The following is a 17,505-nucleotide window of genomic DNA, read 5'->3' as shown; positions in this document are numbered from 1 at the left end:
CTCAGCGAAACGACAGCCTCGTCGACCAGCCTCACCGACAGCATCCCCATCGCCTTGGCGCCTCCCCGACCGCCTGAAAGAAGCAAAAGTCATCCAGTACAAGCGCATGTTTTCACGGTTGCCAGATGAACTTTGTATAGCTCTGGCACGACGTTCTATTGAGATTTGGACACATCTGGGAGCTATTGACGAGCATCGCAATTAAATCTACAACAGATGGCATTGTCCACCAGAGCCATCTGATGTAGACGTGCTCCTTCTAGATTAGCCTCTACCCCTGCACGACTGGCTAATCGACTTTCGGCTACCTCTGGGTGTCGATCAGATATGGGAAATTCGTGGGGCCGCAAATTCCCATATTGAGATGTCAAACACAAGGGTGACTAGTGAATGAAAGATGTCTTGGCAGATAGATGACACTCCTCTAACAAGATGCACTATTTCGGGACTTCAACAAATATGTAAACAAAATCCAAGGCGCACTCTGTTCTCCGTTGAAAAGAAGCAAAGTTCTACGCTCGCTCACTGGACGCCACCAAACGGATGCTATCTTCCGACGATTGTTCGGTCGCGCGCGTCGTGGGGAAAAGGACTGTAAGCGAAGGCTACCTGGAAATGTTTCCGGTGAGTACATCTTTGCGGTGTGTTCATCTTTGCGGTGAGTGTCGTACTATTCTTCCACGTCACGCTCGACCTGATCTATCCACACTGTTTACTGCTAAAGCGTTCCCAATGCATACCTAGTGCTCTGATAACGCATACCGACTGTCTAGCGATTGAAGATCTGTCTTCGCACCGGCCCCAGTGACTTCCAAACGCCGATCTGAATCTGGCCGACCAATTCTCTCAGCACATCCACCTTGCCATTCCAGTAGCAAAACATCATAAGCGCCCTTCGGATCATTCCGCTTCGATAGTGACTATTCGTCATATTGGTCAACCGGATGGAGTGTGGGACGTAATTTGACACTCTGCGGTACAATGGCTCTTGGATCTTGCACACCATCCGTCGGAAGAGCAACAATCGCGGAAGGCTTTTTCGCTACTTTGCAACCATTCGTGCTAAGTATGGAGCGTTCAGCCCGCTCTACCTCAAGCGATTCGATAAATTTCTTCTCCTTCTGAACATGGTCCACTTCAATCTGGCTGCTTGAGTACCAGATATTGGACGTGAATCCGACGAGAAACAAGATATCTGGATCTTCGGCATCCTTCCGTTTCGGTCCAAATGCCGCATCGAACCAAAGACACGCGCCCTCGGACCCCGACAGAGCGCGACCCTCACATTCGAAAATCGTCTCCCGCAAGCTCTGAGCGTATTGGGAGACCTTGACGATGAACTGCTCGATAGTGATGGCTTTCCCATCGGAATTCTCGATGAGCAGAGGCGGTGGGGGTGGATTGTCATCGTACCTCTCCCAGCACTCCCAAGCTTCGACCATGTCGAATGCTACACACATTCGTGAACGCGGTACTTCGGTAACAGCTTCATCAGCTAGGGGGTGTTTTGGATCCACCAGCATTGGTCGCCAGCTCGGCTCGCCCTCTTCATTAGAGTCGATGATTAGAACGGTAGATGGTGGGGCGAGTAGGTTCCATCGTAGGCGGTCTAGAGCACTCGTGTGCAAGAGGCTCTCCTCCTCATGAGGAACATCTTCAGGAATGAGGCGGAAGTTCCTACTTGCCTCGGCGAAATCTATCGACCCTGGCGCGATGTGGATTCCATTCGTAGGGTTGCAAGACATATGTTCTTTGAACAGCCTTTCTCTTTTCATCCATTCTTTCCTGAACTCTTCCGCTGAATTTGATCGGCTAGACATGAAGTGAAGAGGAAAGACATCTTCCATGCCACCACTTTCCAGGCTCTCCAATCCATCAGCTGAATCATAGTAAAGACAACGGCTCTCCTGGTCCGCCGCCGAACTCACATTCTCAATCTCGTCAATCAAATCTCGCAAGCTTTTCGCGTATGCTGAAACTTTTGTGACAAATTGCTCAACAGTGATAGCTCGTCTGTCTGTGTTATGAATGAGTAAAGGTGGTGGACTCTCATCGATCATGCCCAAGCATTCCCAGTGATCGATCATGGCTAGCATGATATGGATGCGGGAAGTTGGTGGTGAGGTTACTGGGTCTTCGGCTAGAGGATGCTTGGGGTCTGCTAACAGGAGTACCCAGCATAGCTCGTTTGCTTCGTTGAGCTCGTTTGCTTCGTTGAGCTCGCTAACTTCGTTGAGGTCGACGACTTCGACTGTCGATGGTGAGGCGAGGACGTTCCATCTCAGACGGTCTAAAGCGTCTGTCCTTAGGCTAACATCGTTTTCCTTGGCTATCCTTTGCAAAGGCGATGTATTAGCAGATTTTCTGCTCGCATCAGCTGCGTCGTGGTAGGCTTGCGATACTGCCTGGCCTGGATCGAAGGTTCTCTCGCCGGGAGTGACTGGTGAATACATCCCGAACTCGCAGGGTCTGGCTAGTAGTGTTCGGACAGAATTATGTGTTGAGAGGGGAGGAAGAAGCATGGGACATGCGAGCGCGTCAACGAGATTGCCCCTTGATCTAAATTCCGGCAAAATATGGTCCTTCGCCAAGGTGGCGTGGTCGGAAGAATGCCGTCCGCGCAATAGCTACGACATGTGACCTTCGTTGGTACCATCGACAATACGGCTGAAAGGTTGGAGGGAACAGTGTCAGAATGCTAGAATGATGTTCGCTGATCCTGTTGCTTGTAACATAGCCATGGATTTGCAAAGGTAGATCGTAGCGCAAAGGGTATCATCGGAAACAGCATCAAGAACGCCGGAGGGGCTCAGATGCGTGACTTTCGACTCGAACATCAATGGTGACACAACAAACAAGCTGCTGCGCGGGTACATGTGCGACTTAGGAAACGCAGCCAGTATGAAGAGCACGACGACATCTTGACAGATAAATGTGCAATTTTGAGAATGCGTTAGATCTTACAAGTCAGTAGGGCGCGTATGGTGCGACTTATGCTATTCGCAATAGCTTGCTCACAACCCTGACGGTTCCCACACCATCAGCGGCTGTTTATGAACAGGCCCATTAAAGCTGGTGAAATCCAGACGCAAGATCTCGACGTCTTCGAAACCATGTTTCTGGTAAAAGCGATGGCCGACGGGAGTGGACGCCAGATAGATCGGAAGACCAAGATCTTTAGCACGCTGCTTTCCCCAATCTATGAGGAGACTTTCTGCACCTCTGCCCTGGAACTGTGGATGTGTACATAGCAATTGAAGGTCTGAGATTTATTAATATAGAGGCGGTTTGGGTTTACGTCGCGACGTGCGTAACGCGCAAACCTACAGAGATACGGCTTCTCTCCCATTATTGCTTTCCTCCGATCTAACATTCCCCCAAAGAAGACGTTGCAAGCTTCCGCATTCATTTCAGGACCAAGGCGCAGAGGTTGAAACGAAGCGAGTGCTGCCTAGGCAGTTTCGAAGATGTGCCATTTCGCCCATGCTACCATTTGAGCAGTCTCTTCGTCGAAAACCTGGATCAAATAGACAGTAGAGCCGTTCTTCCTCATGTCGATGATCTGCTGAATTCTTTGTTGCGATGCTCCCGGAGGGAACGGACCTGGGTTTAGGATGGGGCCGAGAGGGTTATCTTTGAAAGCTACCTAGGTAGAGACTCGATCTCGCAGCCTCGCGCGATGTCGGTGTCGGAGACCTCCCGCAGAATAATTGCCATGCTGATGGGTATGGATGAAGAAGGAGGATTTCGTCGCAGGTGTCTTGAAGATTGGATGCTATGATCGCACGGCTGACTCAGCGCCTCAATGGGGCAGGTGCATCTTGAGTGTCGCTCCTGCGCCGTTTTCGTGTCACGTTGCGGAGCGAGCGGTACAGCAGCTCAAGTTTGCTGCACCGAGTCTGACTCGAGTGGTACACCGCGGAGGAAAGCAGGATGTATTGATGCGCTCCACACGAATAAGGTCTTGTTTGTGTCTTTCTACAGCAGAGGTTCGTTGACGCCACTTCATGTCAGATCAGTTCCTCACAGGAGCACACCTCTACTTGCGATGCCGGAGGGGGGCGACAGCTTTTCCGGGCGGCCGCTGAGCGTGTTGAGGTCTACCCAATCATAAATAGGGTTTCTATTCATAAAGGGCTTCTTCCGCGGCTTGGTCTCCTCCAGCTTCATCTCTACACGCGATGAGCGCAACGCGAGTATACTGGCTTGTTCATTGTCCTCCCATCTCTTTTTTCTTTTCGTAATAGTCTTCAAGCATCTCCATCCGCTGGCACATACCCCTCAGCCAACCAACTCCAAATATTGAGCCCAATCTTGACGCCCTTCGTGACCGGCAACCCCGCATGCCAACTCTCCGCATATCCAGTCCCATCGCTCCGCATATTCTCCCAAAACACTGCATTTCCAGCAATCGGCTTGAAAATGATGCCTTTGCTCAGATCCTCTTTTGGACCTCCCTCTTGCGCAGCACCATTCGTGGAGACAGTCGCGGCCCCATCTTCACCACACTCGATAAATCGACACCAGCTCTTATCCTGAGGCCTCTCCAAGCGCGGGAAATGCGTGCCTCCGCCCGTACAATTTGCTTCCAGATACACCATGAAGGAGCTCACGCGCCCGCTCTTCTTGGTCGCAGTGCTCCAGTCGTAGTGATATGTGTAGTGGCCTCCTACGCCATATCTTTGGCTCCAGAGTTTCTCGATGAAAGTGTAAGGCCGCCAGCCTTGGAACACGCGGGCGCGCTCTTCGATGCATTTGACGGTTTGACTGCGGGGTAAGGGTGCTTTCTCTGAGTTGCGGATCGCGGGTTTGAAGGATTCGGTGCCGGAGGTCCATACTGTTGAGGGGGTGAAGTGGGGGTTGCTGCGGTTGTACTGTTAGTTGTGTTCGCTTCATCCATAAGTATGCAGCATCACTATTTCGAGGCATGTCCCATAGGAACCAGAGTCCCTTCTTATATCGTGGGATATCTCGAAGATGTAGCGACCAAGAACAGACGTACCTCAAAGCAACAACCTCCTTCCCCTCCTCCTCACCAACAAACCCCTCAATATACACCACCAACGGCTCCCGACTCAGCACGTAAACACCCTTGTATGTATGCGCCGCGCAACTCAGATTCCGCTCCGGAATCACCAAATTCTCTAGATTGGCTTTTACATCATCCCCACCTCTCGCACCAACGCTGTTGGACGATACCGCATCGCCACCCACATTCGAAGTAAGCAACGAGGACAAAGGCGCGCCCGCGAGTATATACGCTAGCGCAGCGAGGAATCCATACTGAAAAAACGACGTTATCGATAGCGAGGACGAATACGAGGCACCGGTCGACGACGATGCAGGCGCGGAAGAGGAACCAAGCATCGCAAAACCCACGCAACAAGAAATGACGACCTACGCGCAAGCCCCACGAAACAAAGAACAACGATAAGCAATAACCCAGATGCTCGACAGCGTAAATCACAAAAGAAGACACCGAAAGATTTGTAAAAGAGTAACGATGGGAAAGTCTACAAACTCACGAAAACCCACGCCCCTTCAAAAGGAAACAACCCAAGCGCAATTCCCCTACCGCCCGCCGCACAGCGCACTTCCGCCCAAATGATTTCATCTGCAATTACCGCTATCATTACCGCTATCAAGGGTCCCGACTTTCCTTTCCGCGGCGCGCACGCCTAGTCTCATCTCAGGTCTCACGTGTCATGTGTGCTTTATCGCGCGGAGTGGACTCTGCGCGTCAGATTATGCTCGGGACACACGACACAACCTACTTCTCCCTAGGCGCGCTAAGTGGTACGTGCATGACCTAGGTATTTTACCTGAGCAAAGTGGCACCGTGGGTATATTTTGTTCCGAGCAGTGCTTACCCCTGGCTTAGGTAACTTACGGCGGGTGGAATGTGGTTGGCGTGAGGGATCAGGGATTGGGGGGTTCGGGGGTAATTTGGGTTCTGCGTGTGGTGGTGGTGGCATGATTCATGGATGGGCTTGGCTTTGCGGCGGCGGCGATTTGGCATCCAGGGGGGCGGGACGGAGGGGTCTGTCTGTCGCTTTTCTTCTGGTAGGTGAGACTGGCATCTGGCATCCTGGTTAGAGGGAGAAATCTAGAATGGAGGGGCGGGCTAAGCTACCCCTCATGTCTATGTACTTTAGCACTTATTCCGTGGTTTCGCAAGAATGTTTTGTTGTTCAGTTGCTGCGACTAGGAACCAGGTCATCATATGCAAGGCTCTCCAGGTTACCAATGCATAATAATTATCGAAACAATGTCCTCGAATTGCACCTCTATAAACGCCACCCTAATGGTGCACAAAAAGGTATCAAAACAAAGAATACAAAAGGGGCAGAGCATGAAAACGAAGCTCAGATGAATGAGACTTTGTCGTAATGTCATCAATCTCTCTTGAAAATAAAAGACAGGCAGTTGGTATCCCAGAATCTACGCACACACACACACACAGGCACCCAAGGAAGAAGAAGACTCGCTCGCATGCTGGGACCAAAGTCGTCACCTCGTGGGGTTCGGCATCATGTCTGCCTATCTCAAATTATTCCAGAATACAAAGACTCTGGATGTCAAAAATATGCCGTGGCATATGGTTTGCGCAATAGTGGTATCCTGTGGTCTCTACTGGACGTGAAGAATCCTTCTGTTTGTTCGGTGTTGATCCGTAATATCTCTCTGCCCTCTTCCGTTATGCTGGCTTCGCTCAGTCGGACGGACTGCAGCAAATTTGGTGAGATCGGTGGCGAGATTACTGTTTTCCACTGTTTTCTCGTTCATGCTGCTCGGCAACTTCACGCGCATAGAACTCGACTAACATCGTTCCATACGCCTCCATCTCTTCTAAAGGTACAGCGAGGCGGAAGTCGTTTAATAGCAGAAATTGCAACTCCAGGTGGTTCAATTCAACCAAGGGTAGACCGCCGACCTTGAACCTGTTAGCACACGTTTTCATTATGTGTATCGGCCAACACAAACCTTTGCGTATCTCGAGTTTGTATAGAAGACGTCGGAGAAGAACTTGCTGGCGCATGTAACGCCGGCTATGACGAGACGATGTATGTTGAAGCTGTCAACAACGAAGAAGTGGGATAGATTCAACGCATCCGCGCCGAGATCTTGTTGCGGTGGGGAGGGTGGCTGAGGATTGTCCCCTGGCGTTTGCGATGGCTTGCCCAAGGAGCCTGACGGAGGAGGGGTCGCCGCCTGAGCGGAAGCTGATGCAGGTCGTGCGTTTTCTGCCGGGGCCGGAGTTGCTGACATTGTAGACTTTGAGTGCTCCACAGACTGCTCATTAGCCTTGCGAAGACCAGATATAGGGCCAGCATTTACCCTCTCTGTCATTCTGTCGAAGTAGACGAGTAAACTCAAGAAGACCTCGTACGTGGTCGGGCAGTATTTGTGAATTCTACTCAGATAGCTGAGGATTGAGATGCTGGGGACGTTCTTGCCGTGGAAGGCCAGGACGCTGGTGGTCTGTTGGCTCAACCCCGCTGTGCCGTCTGATGGGGGGATTTGGCGGTGTAGATGGTCATGCTGCCGATCGTTGGTTGTTGTGATCTTGGTTAGGAGTCCGGCAACCATTTCGATTATATCTGAGACAGGCATCTCGCTGATTTCATATTGAGGCCCAACCTCTGCGGGGTCTCGTCGCTGTCGCCGTGCGAGCGAGCGCGACTGAGAGAAGGGACTGGACTCATCGATGGCAAAACTCTGGATGTGTGACAGGCTCTTAACTTTGATGCGCGTAGGAGAAGCTTCCGGCGATCGTAGGGACTGTGCTGGGGAAGGCTGGGGAACGGTTCGCGTGTTTGCGACGGCGGGGTCTGTGCCCGAAGGCGTCGGCTGCTGCGAGCGGGGGCGGAAAGTCGGACTGGGTGGTGTCGGTACTGCTTGGTCAGCAGCGGGTGCGGTGGAGTTTGGCTCTGAGCTGTTGTGCTGCTGCGATCGCTGGCTTGGTGTTGAGCTCGACTGCGGGGCTCCCGAGTCCGCCATGGCAACATCAGCAGACGAAGCTACTGGCCGCGGCGCATTGGCGCTCGAAGACGGCGACGGGCGTACAGGCGTGTGATGGCCGGCAGGAGACTCTTGCGCCTGGTGCGTACTGCCGCCGCCAAACATGTTGGTGTGAAAGTGGTTCCCACCGAAGTCGCTCACCAGAAGCGAAGTCATTCCGCGCGAAGCCAGGCGGTGCAGGTGTCTGGGGTTCACGATATTCCTGAGCGGGAGGCAGGCGCGACACAAGGGCTGTGCTGGGTGCACCAAGGAGCGTGGTTCGCGGGCGCAGTGGATCGGTGAGAGGCGTCGGTCGTGTTGTTGAGCCTTATCGTAGAGAGCCCGAACTTGGACGCAGCTTAAAGGGGCGCAGATACCGCGTGCGAGCCTGCTCTACTCTGCCGTACCCAAAGCAAATTGGACGGCACGCGTCGTGTCAAGGTGAAGGGCAAGATGCGCGCCGAGTCGGGGCCCAGCGTGGTGAGTGATGAGGTGTTGTTGGAGAAAGGCGTGGGGACCGGACGTCACAGACCAACGACTGGCGAGATCAACGAGACCCTGGCCGCAATTCACCTGCACAGTCCCAGACGCATGTGACGACACTGTGCAGCCACCAAGAGTTGTTTCAGCACTCGTTGCATCCAACTAAATAATCACAAGATAATAATTCTGTCACCTCGGCACGTCGCGCCAAGTAAAATGCTGCACAGAACCAGAGGGAGAGGAGCCAAGAAAAGGCCGGTGACGAATGGGGCAATGCTGACAGTTGATTGGCCCGTGGCTGCGGTGCCATCCCACGCCCGTGGCCCAAGTTCCTGTGTAGATGGTGCTAGCTAACTTGCTTTCTTTTATTTCATACAGATCGTTCAGGTATCATGTCATGACGAGTCCTACTGCTTGCCTGGCCCCTCGTAGTTCTGGTCTGGCAGGTATAGATGCCTCTGCGCGCCCTTGCCTGTGAGCACCACCATGCGAATCACACCGCCCGAGCTGCCGTCCCACTTGATGGCTTCTGAGAGTGCGCCCTTGACGAACTTGATGCCTTCCTCCTCGCTCATGTTCTCCTTCCAGTTCGCGTCGCAGTATCCGTAGATGTACGTCGAACCCGAGCCACCAATCGCGTATGATTGCTTGTGCAGGGAGCCGCCGAGAGGGATCGAGTATACTTGGCCGCCGTGTCGGTGGTCCCATCCGGCAATGATGAGTCCAGCGCTGCATGTTCGTCAGTGACTGATGGTCGCGCGGCCATGGCTTACTCACGAGAGTTGGTCCTTATTGGAGTAGCACAGTTCTTGGAAGATGGCTGCCGCCGTCTGCGTCGTGGGTGGCTCGTCGTTGGTGGTACCGTACATGCCGAGGTGGTATTGAACAATGTCCGCGACGGCCTGTGTGTCTGCTGCGGATCCAGATCTGCAACACCAGATGGTGTCGTGGACTTGTGTGAGCTTGTCGGTGACTCGGTTCGCGATGTAGGCTCCAGTCGTTGTTCTGCTGTCGGCGGCTAATATGACACCGTCCTTGAAGTTGATGGCCATGCTGAGTACTGTTAGAGACTGAGAGGCGGCGGTTGAGGAAAGACAAACATGGATGTTCCGAGGCTACAATGGTTGTCAGTAATCTTGCAGCGCTCTGGAAAGTGTTGTATCTTACTTGACCTCTCCCTTCTTGAGGTGGTTCATGTCGACGTGAATGCCATCTGCGCGGTGTGAGCTTCCGTAGGTGACTTGTTTGTAGCGGCGAATGTACCTTCTCCCAACATGCCCGTTGACATCATCATTGCGAGGTGAGCTGGTTGGTGAGGCAGAAAGAAGTTCCGGGGCGACGATAGGTTGGAGCGGCGTATGGGGCGGGCGAGAGAAGCTGTGGGGTGGGTTGTTGCTATAGTGGTGGTGCAGGCAGCTCGACTCTACGCGGCTGATATTCCTTGGCATTACGCTACTGGTCTTAGTGGCCGGCTGCACCATGCGACACCCTCGTGGGCTCGCGTTCAGGCGGTTGCGCGCTGGAACCTCAACTGCCTTATCGCGACTGTCGCTCCGAATGGTCGAGTCTTCTATTCCTTCTCGCTCTCCCTCACCTAGGCAGCTGTTCCCACGAAGTCGCTCGGCCCCTGAACCCAGATCAATCCTACGCCCCACCGATCCCGAAGTGCGACCAGGGAGCATGGCTTCGGCTCTCGACACCTTCATCTCCTACCTGAAAGTGCCGATTCTAGCGTCCTCTGGTGTCGCCGCGCTGCTCAGCGGTCTCCTTTACTTCAAACAAAAGTACGTCATCCTTGCAATTACCATCTTGGGTTTGGCTAACTCTGGCAGTGAGATCATATACCCCCGAGCCTTCCCTCCTGACGCCCGCACCAACGTCCCCAGACCTTCCCAGTTCGCCATAACCGACTATGAGGAGCTGTTCATCCCCACACCCGATGGCGAATCTCTGAGCGCCTTCTTCATCCGAGCCAACAAGCAGCATGCGCGCAACGTAACGGTCCTCATGTTCCACGGCAACGCTGGCAACATTGGCTACCGACTCCCCATCGCAAAGATACTCGAGAACGAACTTCGGTGTAATGTGTTGATGCTGCAATACCGCGGCTACGGTCTATCCTCTGGCAATCCCAACGAAAAGGGGCTCATGATCGATGCGCAGACTGGCTTGGATTACATCCGGCAGAGACACGAACTTCGGGACACCAAGATTGTCGTCTACGGCCAAAGTATTGGCGGTGCAGTTGCCGTCGGATTGGCTGCTCGTAACCAGAGAGAAGGTGACATCTCCGGCATCATCCTGGAGAACACCTTTACTTCGATCAAGAAACTCATACCGACGTAGGTACCTCCAATCGGCTGTACATACCATCACTAACATGGAGTAGTGCCTTCCCTCCCGCCCGCTTCCTGACTCCGCTCTGCCACCAGATTTGGCCGACTGAAGAGACACTTCCCAAGATTTCCAAGATACCTATCCTGTTTCTCAGCGGTCTCAAGGATGAAATCATCCCGTAAGCCGCGCATTCCCACAAAAATGGTATTCCGGTGGGGTTTTGTTTGCTAACTGTTCGACAGACCTTCGCACATGACCAAGTTGTTCGACGTCTGCAAAGCGCCTAAAGTCTGGAAGGAGCTACCCAACGGAAGCCACAACGACACCGTCGCAGAGCCGCGATACTTTCAATACATCGAAGAGTTCCTCAGCGAATTTGTAGCCCGTTGAAGCTTTCGCTGGATACCCATTAGTTATTGGAGGGTTGACAAATATGCTGAACCAGCCCCACGCTACTGCTTCACTTGAATAGCGCGAACCACAGGCTATGCGCAGACAGGGGAATGGCCAAGTGCAAGCGTTCGATATGTCACTGGGAGTTTGCTATTGGAGGGACATCCGATTGGGTTCCGCGGTTATACCCTCATTGGCTTTTGTTCCGAGTCGTGCATTAGAGGTGTGCGGTTTATGTCGACTGCGCGGGCAGCACACCTACGCGCTGTGAGCATGAACATGAGCATCTCGGGGCAGCCGATGTGTACTTTGCATCTTCCAGCGTTCTGAAACGTAGGTGCATGTGCGCATATCCCCTGAAGCTGACCTTTTTGCGCCGACACTGGTTACGAAAATGTACTTTGGGTGGCAAAATGGCACCACATAGTTTCGAGATTGCGTCGCCGTGCAGGCCGCGCGAATATAGAGATCGCGATCGTATGCATGACCCTGCAGTAACGTGTGCATCTCCGTAAGCTAGTTGTGATTTGTGTTTACAAGCCGTGTCAGCTGTTGTTAGACTATTCATGACGGAGCAATTGATTTTTGCGTCGCAAGGGTCTACGTTTACCGACCACGTGCAAAGACCCGAGATGTGGGGTGAGGACGGATCGCCAGGGGCGAGGTACATGTGCCCTAGGCAGTTTATCGGTACAAGATTTCTTGACACAGGAGACACATTATCGAAAGATCATCCTTCACAGCCTCAGTCGCTTCGTTGCTGCATGCTGCGCGATGCAACGCGTAACGAGTGGCCACGGGGACGACGTTATTCGGACCTACCGCCTGTATCCGACGTGTACTCGCGACAGAGCTGCTATGCACCACGCACTTGGGCCCCGCAAGGTTCCAGCCGGGTTCTTGAATACGAAGAGGCTCCATGTGCGGTAGTGCCAACGTCCGCGCTCGCGACCGGCCGCTGATTCGATGTTGATGGATCTGTGCTGGACCCTGCAACGGATGCTACCAGCGCCACTGCGGTAATGTGGGCAGTATCGCGAAGGCTTAACATTCCCCATGCTGCTTGCGACCGGGAATGCATGCATCGGCTGCACGGAACATGGCAATCTTAGCATGGCAATCTTGCATTAGGTCGAAGTTCTGTCCCATCTCAGCTCTCGTAGCTACCAGCTGAGCAAGCTAACAACTCCCCAAGTGAACAGACGTCAGTCGAGATGAATCGAATAAGCTCATGATCTGCGGATCTATTCTTGTAGCGACACCGTCATTGTTGCACCCCGGCGGACGGGACAGACGTTTGATTCATTGCTCGCCCGGGTGTCGATCATGACCAGGCGGGAACAAGTGTGGTGGCTGTGCTGTGGCGGGAGATCACTAGTAGGGCTGTCATGGAGCGGTCACTCCGACTGTGGCGAACCGGCCTCACTCGCAGGCCAGAACCACTTTGCATGTTTGAGCAAACGGTTTTCGGGCCATTCATTTCAGCCGTCTGCCGAGCAGCGTGCCGAACCAAACCAAGTGCAGACTTGTCAAGCTTTGGCTGCGCCGGCGTGTTCGCGTTCATGGAAGCGGTCGCTGTCATGTCGAGGCCCACTGTCGCGCTGTGGCGCTAGGCCTGTATAGGTCCCACAGCCATCGCTGCCCGCTCCATCTTTCTTCCATCCTCGTTTCGACGCACTCCCGCCGCAGGGTCACCAGGGGAGTACCACCGCCGAGCCAGCCTGCCACGAAGGCACTCAACAACGCCGCGAGATGCTTTTACCGGGTCCCCTGTCAGCTCCCTGGGCTGGCTCCATGCCTGGTCATTATCGTGACGCCCTAATCACGTCCACGCGGCATCCATGGCTTCACCCTGCTTCCTAGAGCGCCGGAGTCTTCTGGGCGGCTCAGTTCGTGCATGTCGCTCCTGCTCCACTATCCATACAGCCTCCTCGATTGGTCCGCCAACGCGCATGCATGTTGGGCCCGTTCCTATGGACGGCGTCGAATTACTTCATGATTCTGATCTAGGCGATGCTGTCACTATACAAGCCGGTGCTAGCAGACACCCTGGTACCATGGTCTCCCAGCACTTCCGTAGTCCAATACTTTCTTCTACTGCAGGTTTTCACTCGACAAATTGACGCCAGCACCAGCTTGCGTTTCGGTATACAGAACAAACACTAAATTTCCGCCTACCGGAGATTGCTAGGAAGGGCCCGCTAAGCTTTCGTAAGATAGTCTAGGATCAGCGCCATCGGCCCATGGCATTCTAGAAACGGTATCACTCGCCACGTCCGATGATATACCACGTCCGCAACACTTGTTTTCTACATCCCCTTGACTCAGGCACCCAATCCTCTCCTTGCTGGGCTTTTGGTGATCATTTCGCCTCCAAAGCATCGGTTCAGACCCTGTCACTCCACATCGAATCCTGTCAGCCACGGGCAGCCTACCGACAGCCAATCAGGCTGCTGCTAGTTGCTGCGGCCAGCGGCGAGTGAAGCAGAAAGCTCGCGAGAACCCTTTGGCGGCCTTCCCGTTTCTACTAAGCTAGTCAATGAGCCCATCTCTGCGACCCTAGCTCCTACTATCTGCCGCACGTACGCTTGCCCATTGCGGACCCTGCCGTTGCGCCGTCCCCAACCTCATAAGGCTTTGAGAGCTCGCTTCTGCCGTCTGAGTGGTCGTGTAATTCTGACCATCATCTTCGTTCCGCCTTAAGCGAGCTCCTTCTCCAGGTAGTACATCAACCGAAGCCGTTCATCTTCCCTCAAACGGTTTCTCCTACTGCCGGCATCTTTTTTTACACGCGATCACCTCATAGCCTCCCTTACCCATTGGCAAACCTTGATCGTCGTCTCTCCTGCGAAGCGACTTACTTTCGGGTATCGTCTATTCCGGCTTGCCACATCCCTTCAAGGATACGTTGATATAGAATTAGGTACGTTGTATTCTCCTATGTTCGGACAATTTGGTTGAGTCGGGCCTTTACACATTCGTTTTTCTAGCACTCGTTGTATTAGTTGTAACATGGACTAACATGTCTTTCGTTTGGGTCCAACAGTGGGTGCCACTTCCTGTCGTTTACGAGCCACACATGGGCGATCTACCTCCCGGTCCACGGTCTCATACCATGGACAACACGACAGCCAGCCTCGCGCGTGACGGAAACAATTCGAATTCGTTTCCCACGTCTCTCAAATCTCCCGACAGCAACGATCCGTTCTACTCTCAACTTAGCAGTCTACCCCAAGGTCAATTGCGACCCGACCATCGCTCATCAACGCACGCGAACGGAGCCTATCAGTCCCAAGAACACGGCACTTCACCACTTAATATGGGCTCAATGACAGGTGCATTGCCCAACTACGGCGCAAACGACAATACTCCGATGAACCCGCAAGTTCCACGCTCCTTGTCGGGCGCATCCACCTCAGCTGTGGCATACCAGCTTGGGCAGAGCCTGCAAATGCCCGGCAACATGTCCGCTCATGCTTCCTATGGACCTGGATTCGCTACAGGTCTCCCCCAACAACACTTTATGTCTCAACAAGGTTCACAGTACGGCGCCTATCCTTCTTACCCGACAAACCAGCCTCGTCTAGCAGGTGTGGCGCCGATGCAGTCGCCCTACCAAAACTATCAGCAGGCTTCGCAATACATGTACTATCCGGCACCATACGGACAACAAGGGCAATTCAATCCTGGGTTTGGTGCTCAGGGCCAAATGTACGAAAGGAAAGCCAACTCGACGAACACGGGTATGCAAGGCCATGTTGCGGATTATTCGCATGTTGATGGTGGCTTCCCTGGTGTTCGAATGGCCACTGGAAACTACATGGGCGACTCAAGCTCAATCATGTCTCCATACGGCGTACAGTTTGCGCAGTCTTCCGGTAAGCAAAGTCCGCGACCTGCCATTGCGCAGGTCTGACATCGCATGACGGTGCATACAGCTACTGATGACCTTCCAGGCATGCCTCGCCCCGGGCCAGTGAGCTCCATACCCCGTGGACCGCCTCGCAAACCCAAACAATCTGGACACGCACTTTGGGTTGGTAACCTCCCACCTGGGACTACGATAGTCGCTTTGAAGGACCACTTCTCCCGCGATGCTACCAAGGACATTGAAAGTCTGTTCTTGATTTCTAAGAGCAATTGTGCATTCGTCAACTACCGCACAGAAGCATCTTGCACAGCCGCAATGCACAGGTTTCACGACTCACGCTTCAGCGGCGTACGTTTAGTTTGCCGCCTTCGACGCAGCTCTGCTCCGGCATCAGGCGTACCCACGGCGCCTTCGGCCATGATAGGCCAGCAGAAGAATGCTTCTCGAGCAACGACTCCGACACAGGACAATGTCACCGATGCTCCCACCGAAGACGCAGCTGACTCGCCATCGCACAAAAGTGTTGAAGATCTTAAATCATCTGTGGACAGTGCCACAAAATACTTCATCGTGAAGAGCCTCACGCTACAAGACCTAGAGCTCAGTGTACGGAACGGTATTTGGGCCACACAGTCTCATAACGAAGATGTCCTGAACAAGGCTTTCCAGGTAAGCGCATAATACTCTCCACATTCAAGACCGTTGACTGACAGAACTAGTCTGCTGAAAATGTCTACCTCATCTTCTCCGCGAACAAGTCGGGCGAGTACTTCGGCTACGCACGCATGGCGTCACAAATTCTTGAAGATGGGTCTCCCACCATAGGCTCGGCACCCAAGCCCGAGGCCATCGTAGACGCGACGGATGTGCCAAAGGCGATCGCTACTCCGGCAACGGAATGGGCGCCGCGAGGAAGGATCATCGACGACTCTGCGCGCGGCACAATCTTCTGGGAGGCAGAGCTACCCGAAACAGACGGCGAAGAAGAAGCACAGAACAATGACGAAAAGACCGAGAGAGACGATGCGCCCCAACAAACTGAAGCCGACACCTCAGCCGTTCCGCAGAGCTGGGGCAAGCCGTTCAAAATCGAGTGGGTCTCGACGAACCGCCTACCATTTTACCGGACCCGTGGCCTCCGCAACCCATGGAATGCGAATCGCGAAGTCAAGATTGCGAGAGATGGCACAGAACTCGAACCCAGTGTTGGAGAGCGCCTGGTCCAGATGTTCCATCGAATGGGCCCGTCGGCTGCCGGTGCACCGGTAATGCCGCCCGGTGTATCCACCGGCATGATGCCCCAGATGCGAACATTCTAGGCACTTGTCAGGCCTCAGTTGGCCTCGTTGCATTGCACTTGATGTACCAGACGCTTGTTTACCGTTGAACTCGGTTAAAATGATTTGGAGCTTGAGCCGTAACGATGCGCCTCTTTGTTGCAATTGGAAGAATCTTGTCGGGCGCTCCACTGCCGGGCAGTGGGCGCTAGACTGAGCTCTTCTGCATTCATTCACTTCTGCCATCTTTTATCACCAAGGAAAGAAAACTTGACGATGACATGATCTTCTAATAGTCAAGATGAGATCAAGAGAAACGTAGGAAACGAAGCTAGAGATTGGATTCGTGTGGGTAATCGAGTATGCTCTCCTTCCCACATCGTTCTCTTGTCACCGTAGTTTCATTGGAGTTGTCCATTTCTGTATTCTTATTACTCTCATTCGTTAATGTAACATACTCTCCTGCATTATCCCGCTCGGACTTGTCATGTGTTTTGCGCGCAAACCCCGGTTGCACTTCAACCGCAGCCCCTGCTCATGGTCTTTTCAACTTGTCGATATTTCCATACATGCAGAACTTGACTTTATCTCGATCGGCCCTTTCAGGGCTGGCAGGGTCGCAGGGAGGGTTCTCGACCTCTTCGTTCTTGTTCTGGCCCTTACTTGCGTCTAGTGCCTCCGGGTAGGGATACCCACCCTCGCGGGTTACCTGGCCGCGACCTATGAAAAGGCTCCTGGGCAGACACACCGTGGAGGAGCATCATGATCAGCCCACTGGTCTGTCGGCAAAAAACACCCTGGCCACAACGAATGCTCAGGTAGGAAAGTCGCCATCTCGACTACAAGGTTCAATGTCCGTACAAATCGACCGACGCTAGATATCTGCAACATGCCTCCCAGAATCGTCATGATGCAACGTAAACTTTACGCTACCTCCACGTGTCCTTGCACATGCTCAAGTGAGCAGCAACACTCGCTCCCTCGGTAGTCCCATCGCACTTTGCAGAGCACCCAGGTACGTAGAACAAGGATCTTACCCAAAGCCAAGCCCAGCAACCCGTGCATCTCCGGACGAAACTCTGAAAAGCCTCATCCCCATCCATCGCTTCCGAGCTTGCCATAGTAGCCCCAACGCTTTCCGCA

At 53.4% G+C, this 17,505-nt stretch overlaps 5 protein-coding genes across 5 annotated transcripts; 2 read left to right on the top strand and 3 right to left on the bottom strand.

Moving 5' to 3' along the window:
- Nucleotides 1-920: 920 nt before the first annotated feature.
- Nucleotides 921-2,453, bottom strand: J4E85_005689 (uncharacterized protein; the record flags this gene model as incomplete). Its single annotated transcript, XM_051469932.1, has 1 exon — nt 921-2,453. The coding sequence occupies one exon, from the start codon at nt 2,451-2,453 to the stop codon at nt 921-923; it is 1,533 nt and encodes a 510-aa protein (XP_051326763.1).
- Nucleotides 2,454-6,757: 4,304 nt separating this feature from the next.
- J4E85_005688 (uncharacterized protein) lies at nt 6,758-8,127 on the bottom strand (the record flags this gene model as incomplete). Its single annotated transcript, XM_051469931.1, has 2 exons — nt 6,758-6,934; nt 6,985-8,127. 2 exons carry the CDS (start codon nt 8,125-8,127, stop codon nt 6,758-6,760), a joined length of 1,320 nt encoding a protein of 439 aa, XP_051326762.1.
- Nucleotides 8,128-8,891: 764 nt separating this feature from the next.
- PRE3 (Proteasome subunit beta type-1) lies at nt 8,892-9,778 on the bottom strand (the record flags this gene model as incomplete). Its single annotated transcript, XM_051469930.1, has 4 exons — nt 8,892-9,213; nt 9,262-9,537; nt 9,652-9,697; nt 9,748-9,778. 4 exons carry the CDS (start codon nt 9,776-9,778, stop codon nt 8,892-8,894), a joined length of 675 nt encoding a protein of 224 aa, XP_051326761.1.
- A 263-nt stretch (nt 9,779-10,041) lies between these two features.
- J4E85_005686 (uncharacterized protein) lies at nt 10,042-11,211 on the top strand (the record flags this gene model as incomplete). The annotated part of the gene is made up of 4 exons (XM_051469929.1): nt 10,042-10,268; nt 10,317-10,826; nt 10,874-10,999; nt 11,064-11,211. 4 exons carry the CDS (start codon nt 10,042-10,044, stop codon nt 11,209-11,211), a joined length of 1,011 nt encoding a protein of 336 aa, XP_051326760.1.
- A 3,322-nt stretch (nt 11,212-14,533) lies between these two features.
- On the top strand, nt 14,534-16,404 carry J4E85_005685 (uncharacterized protein; the record flags this gene model as incomplete). The annotated part of the gene is made up of 3 exons (XM_051469928.1): nt 14,534-15,092; nt 15,171-15,754; nt 15,805-16,404. 3 exons carry the CDS (start codon nt 14,534-14,536, stop codon nt 16,402-16,404), a joined length of 1,743 nt encoding a protein of 580 aa, XP_051326759.1.
- Between the last annotated feature and the right edge of the window lie 1,101 nt (nt 16,405-17,505).

The sequence above is a fragment of the Alternaria conjuncta genome (genome assembly GCF_024043145.1).
Source record: "Alternaria conjuncta strain BMP 0040 chromosome Unknown scaffold_7, whole genome shotgun sequence".
Classification (NCBI taxonomy): Eukaryota; Fungi; Ascomycota; class Dothideomycetes; order Pleosporales; family Pleosporaceae; genus Alternaria; species Alternaria conjuncta.
This window is presented reverse-complemented; position numbering and strand designations above follow the sequence as displayed.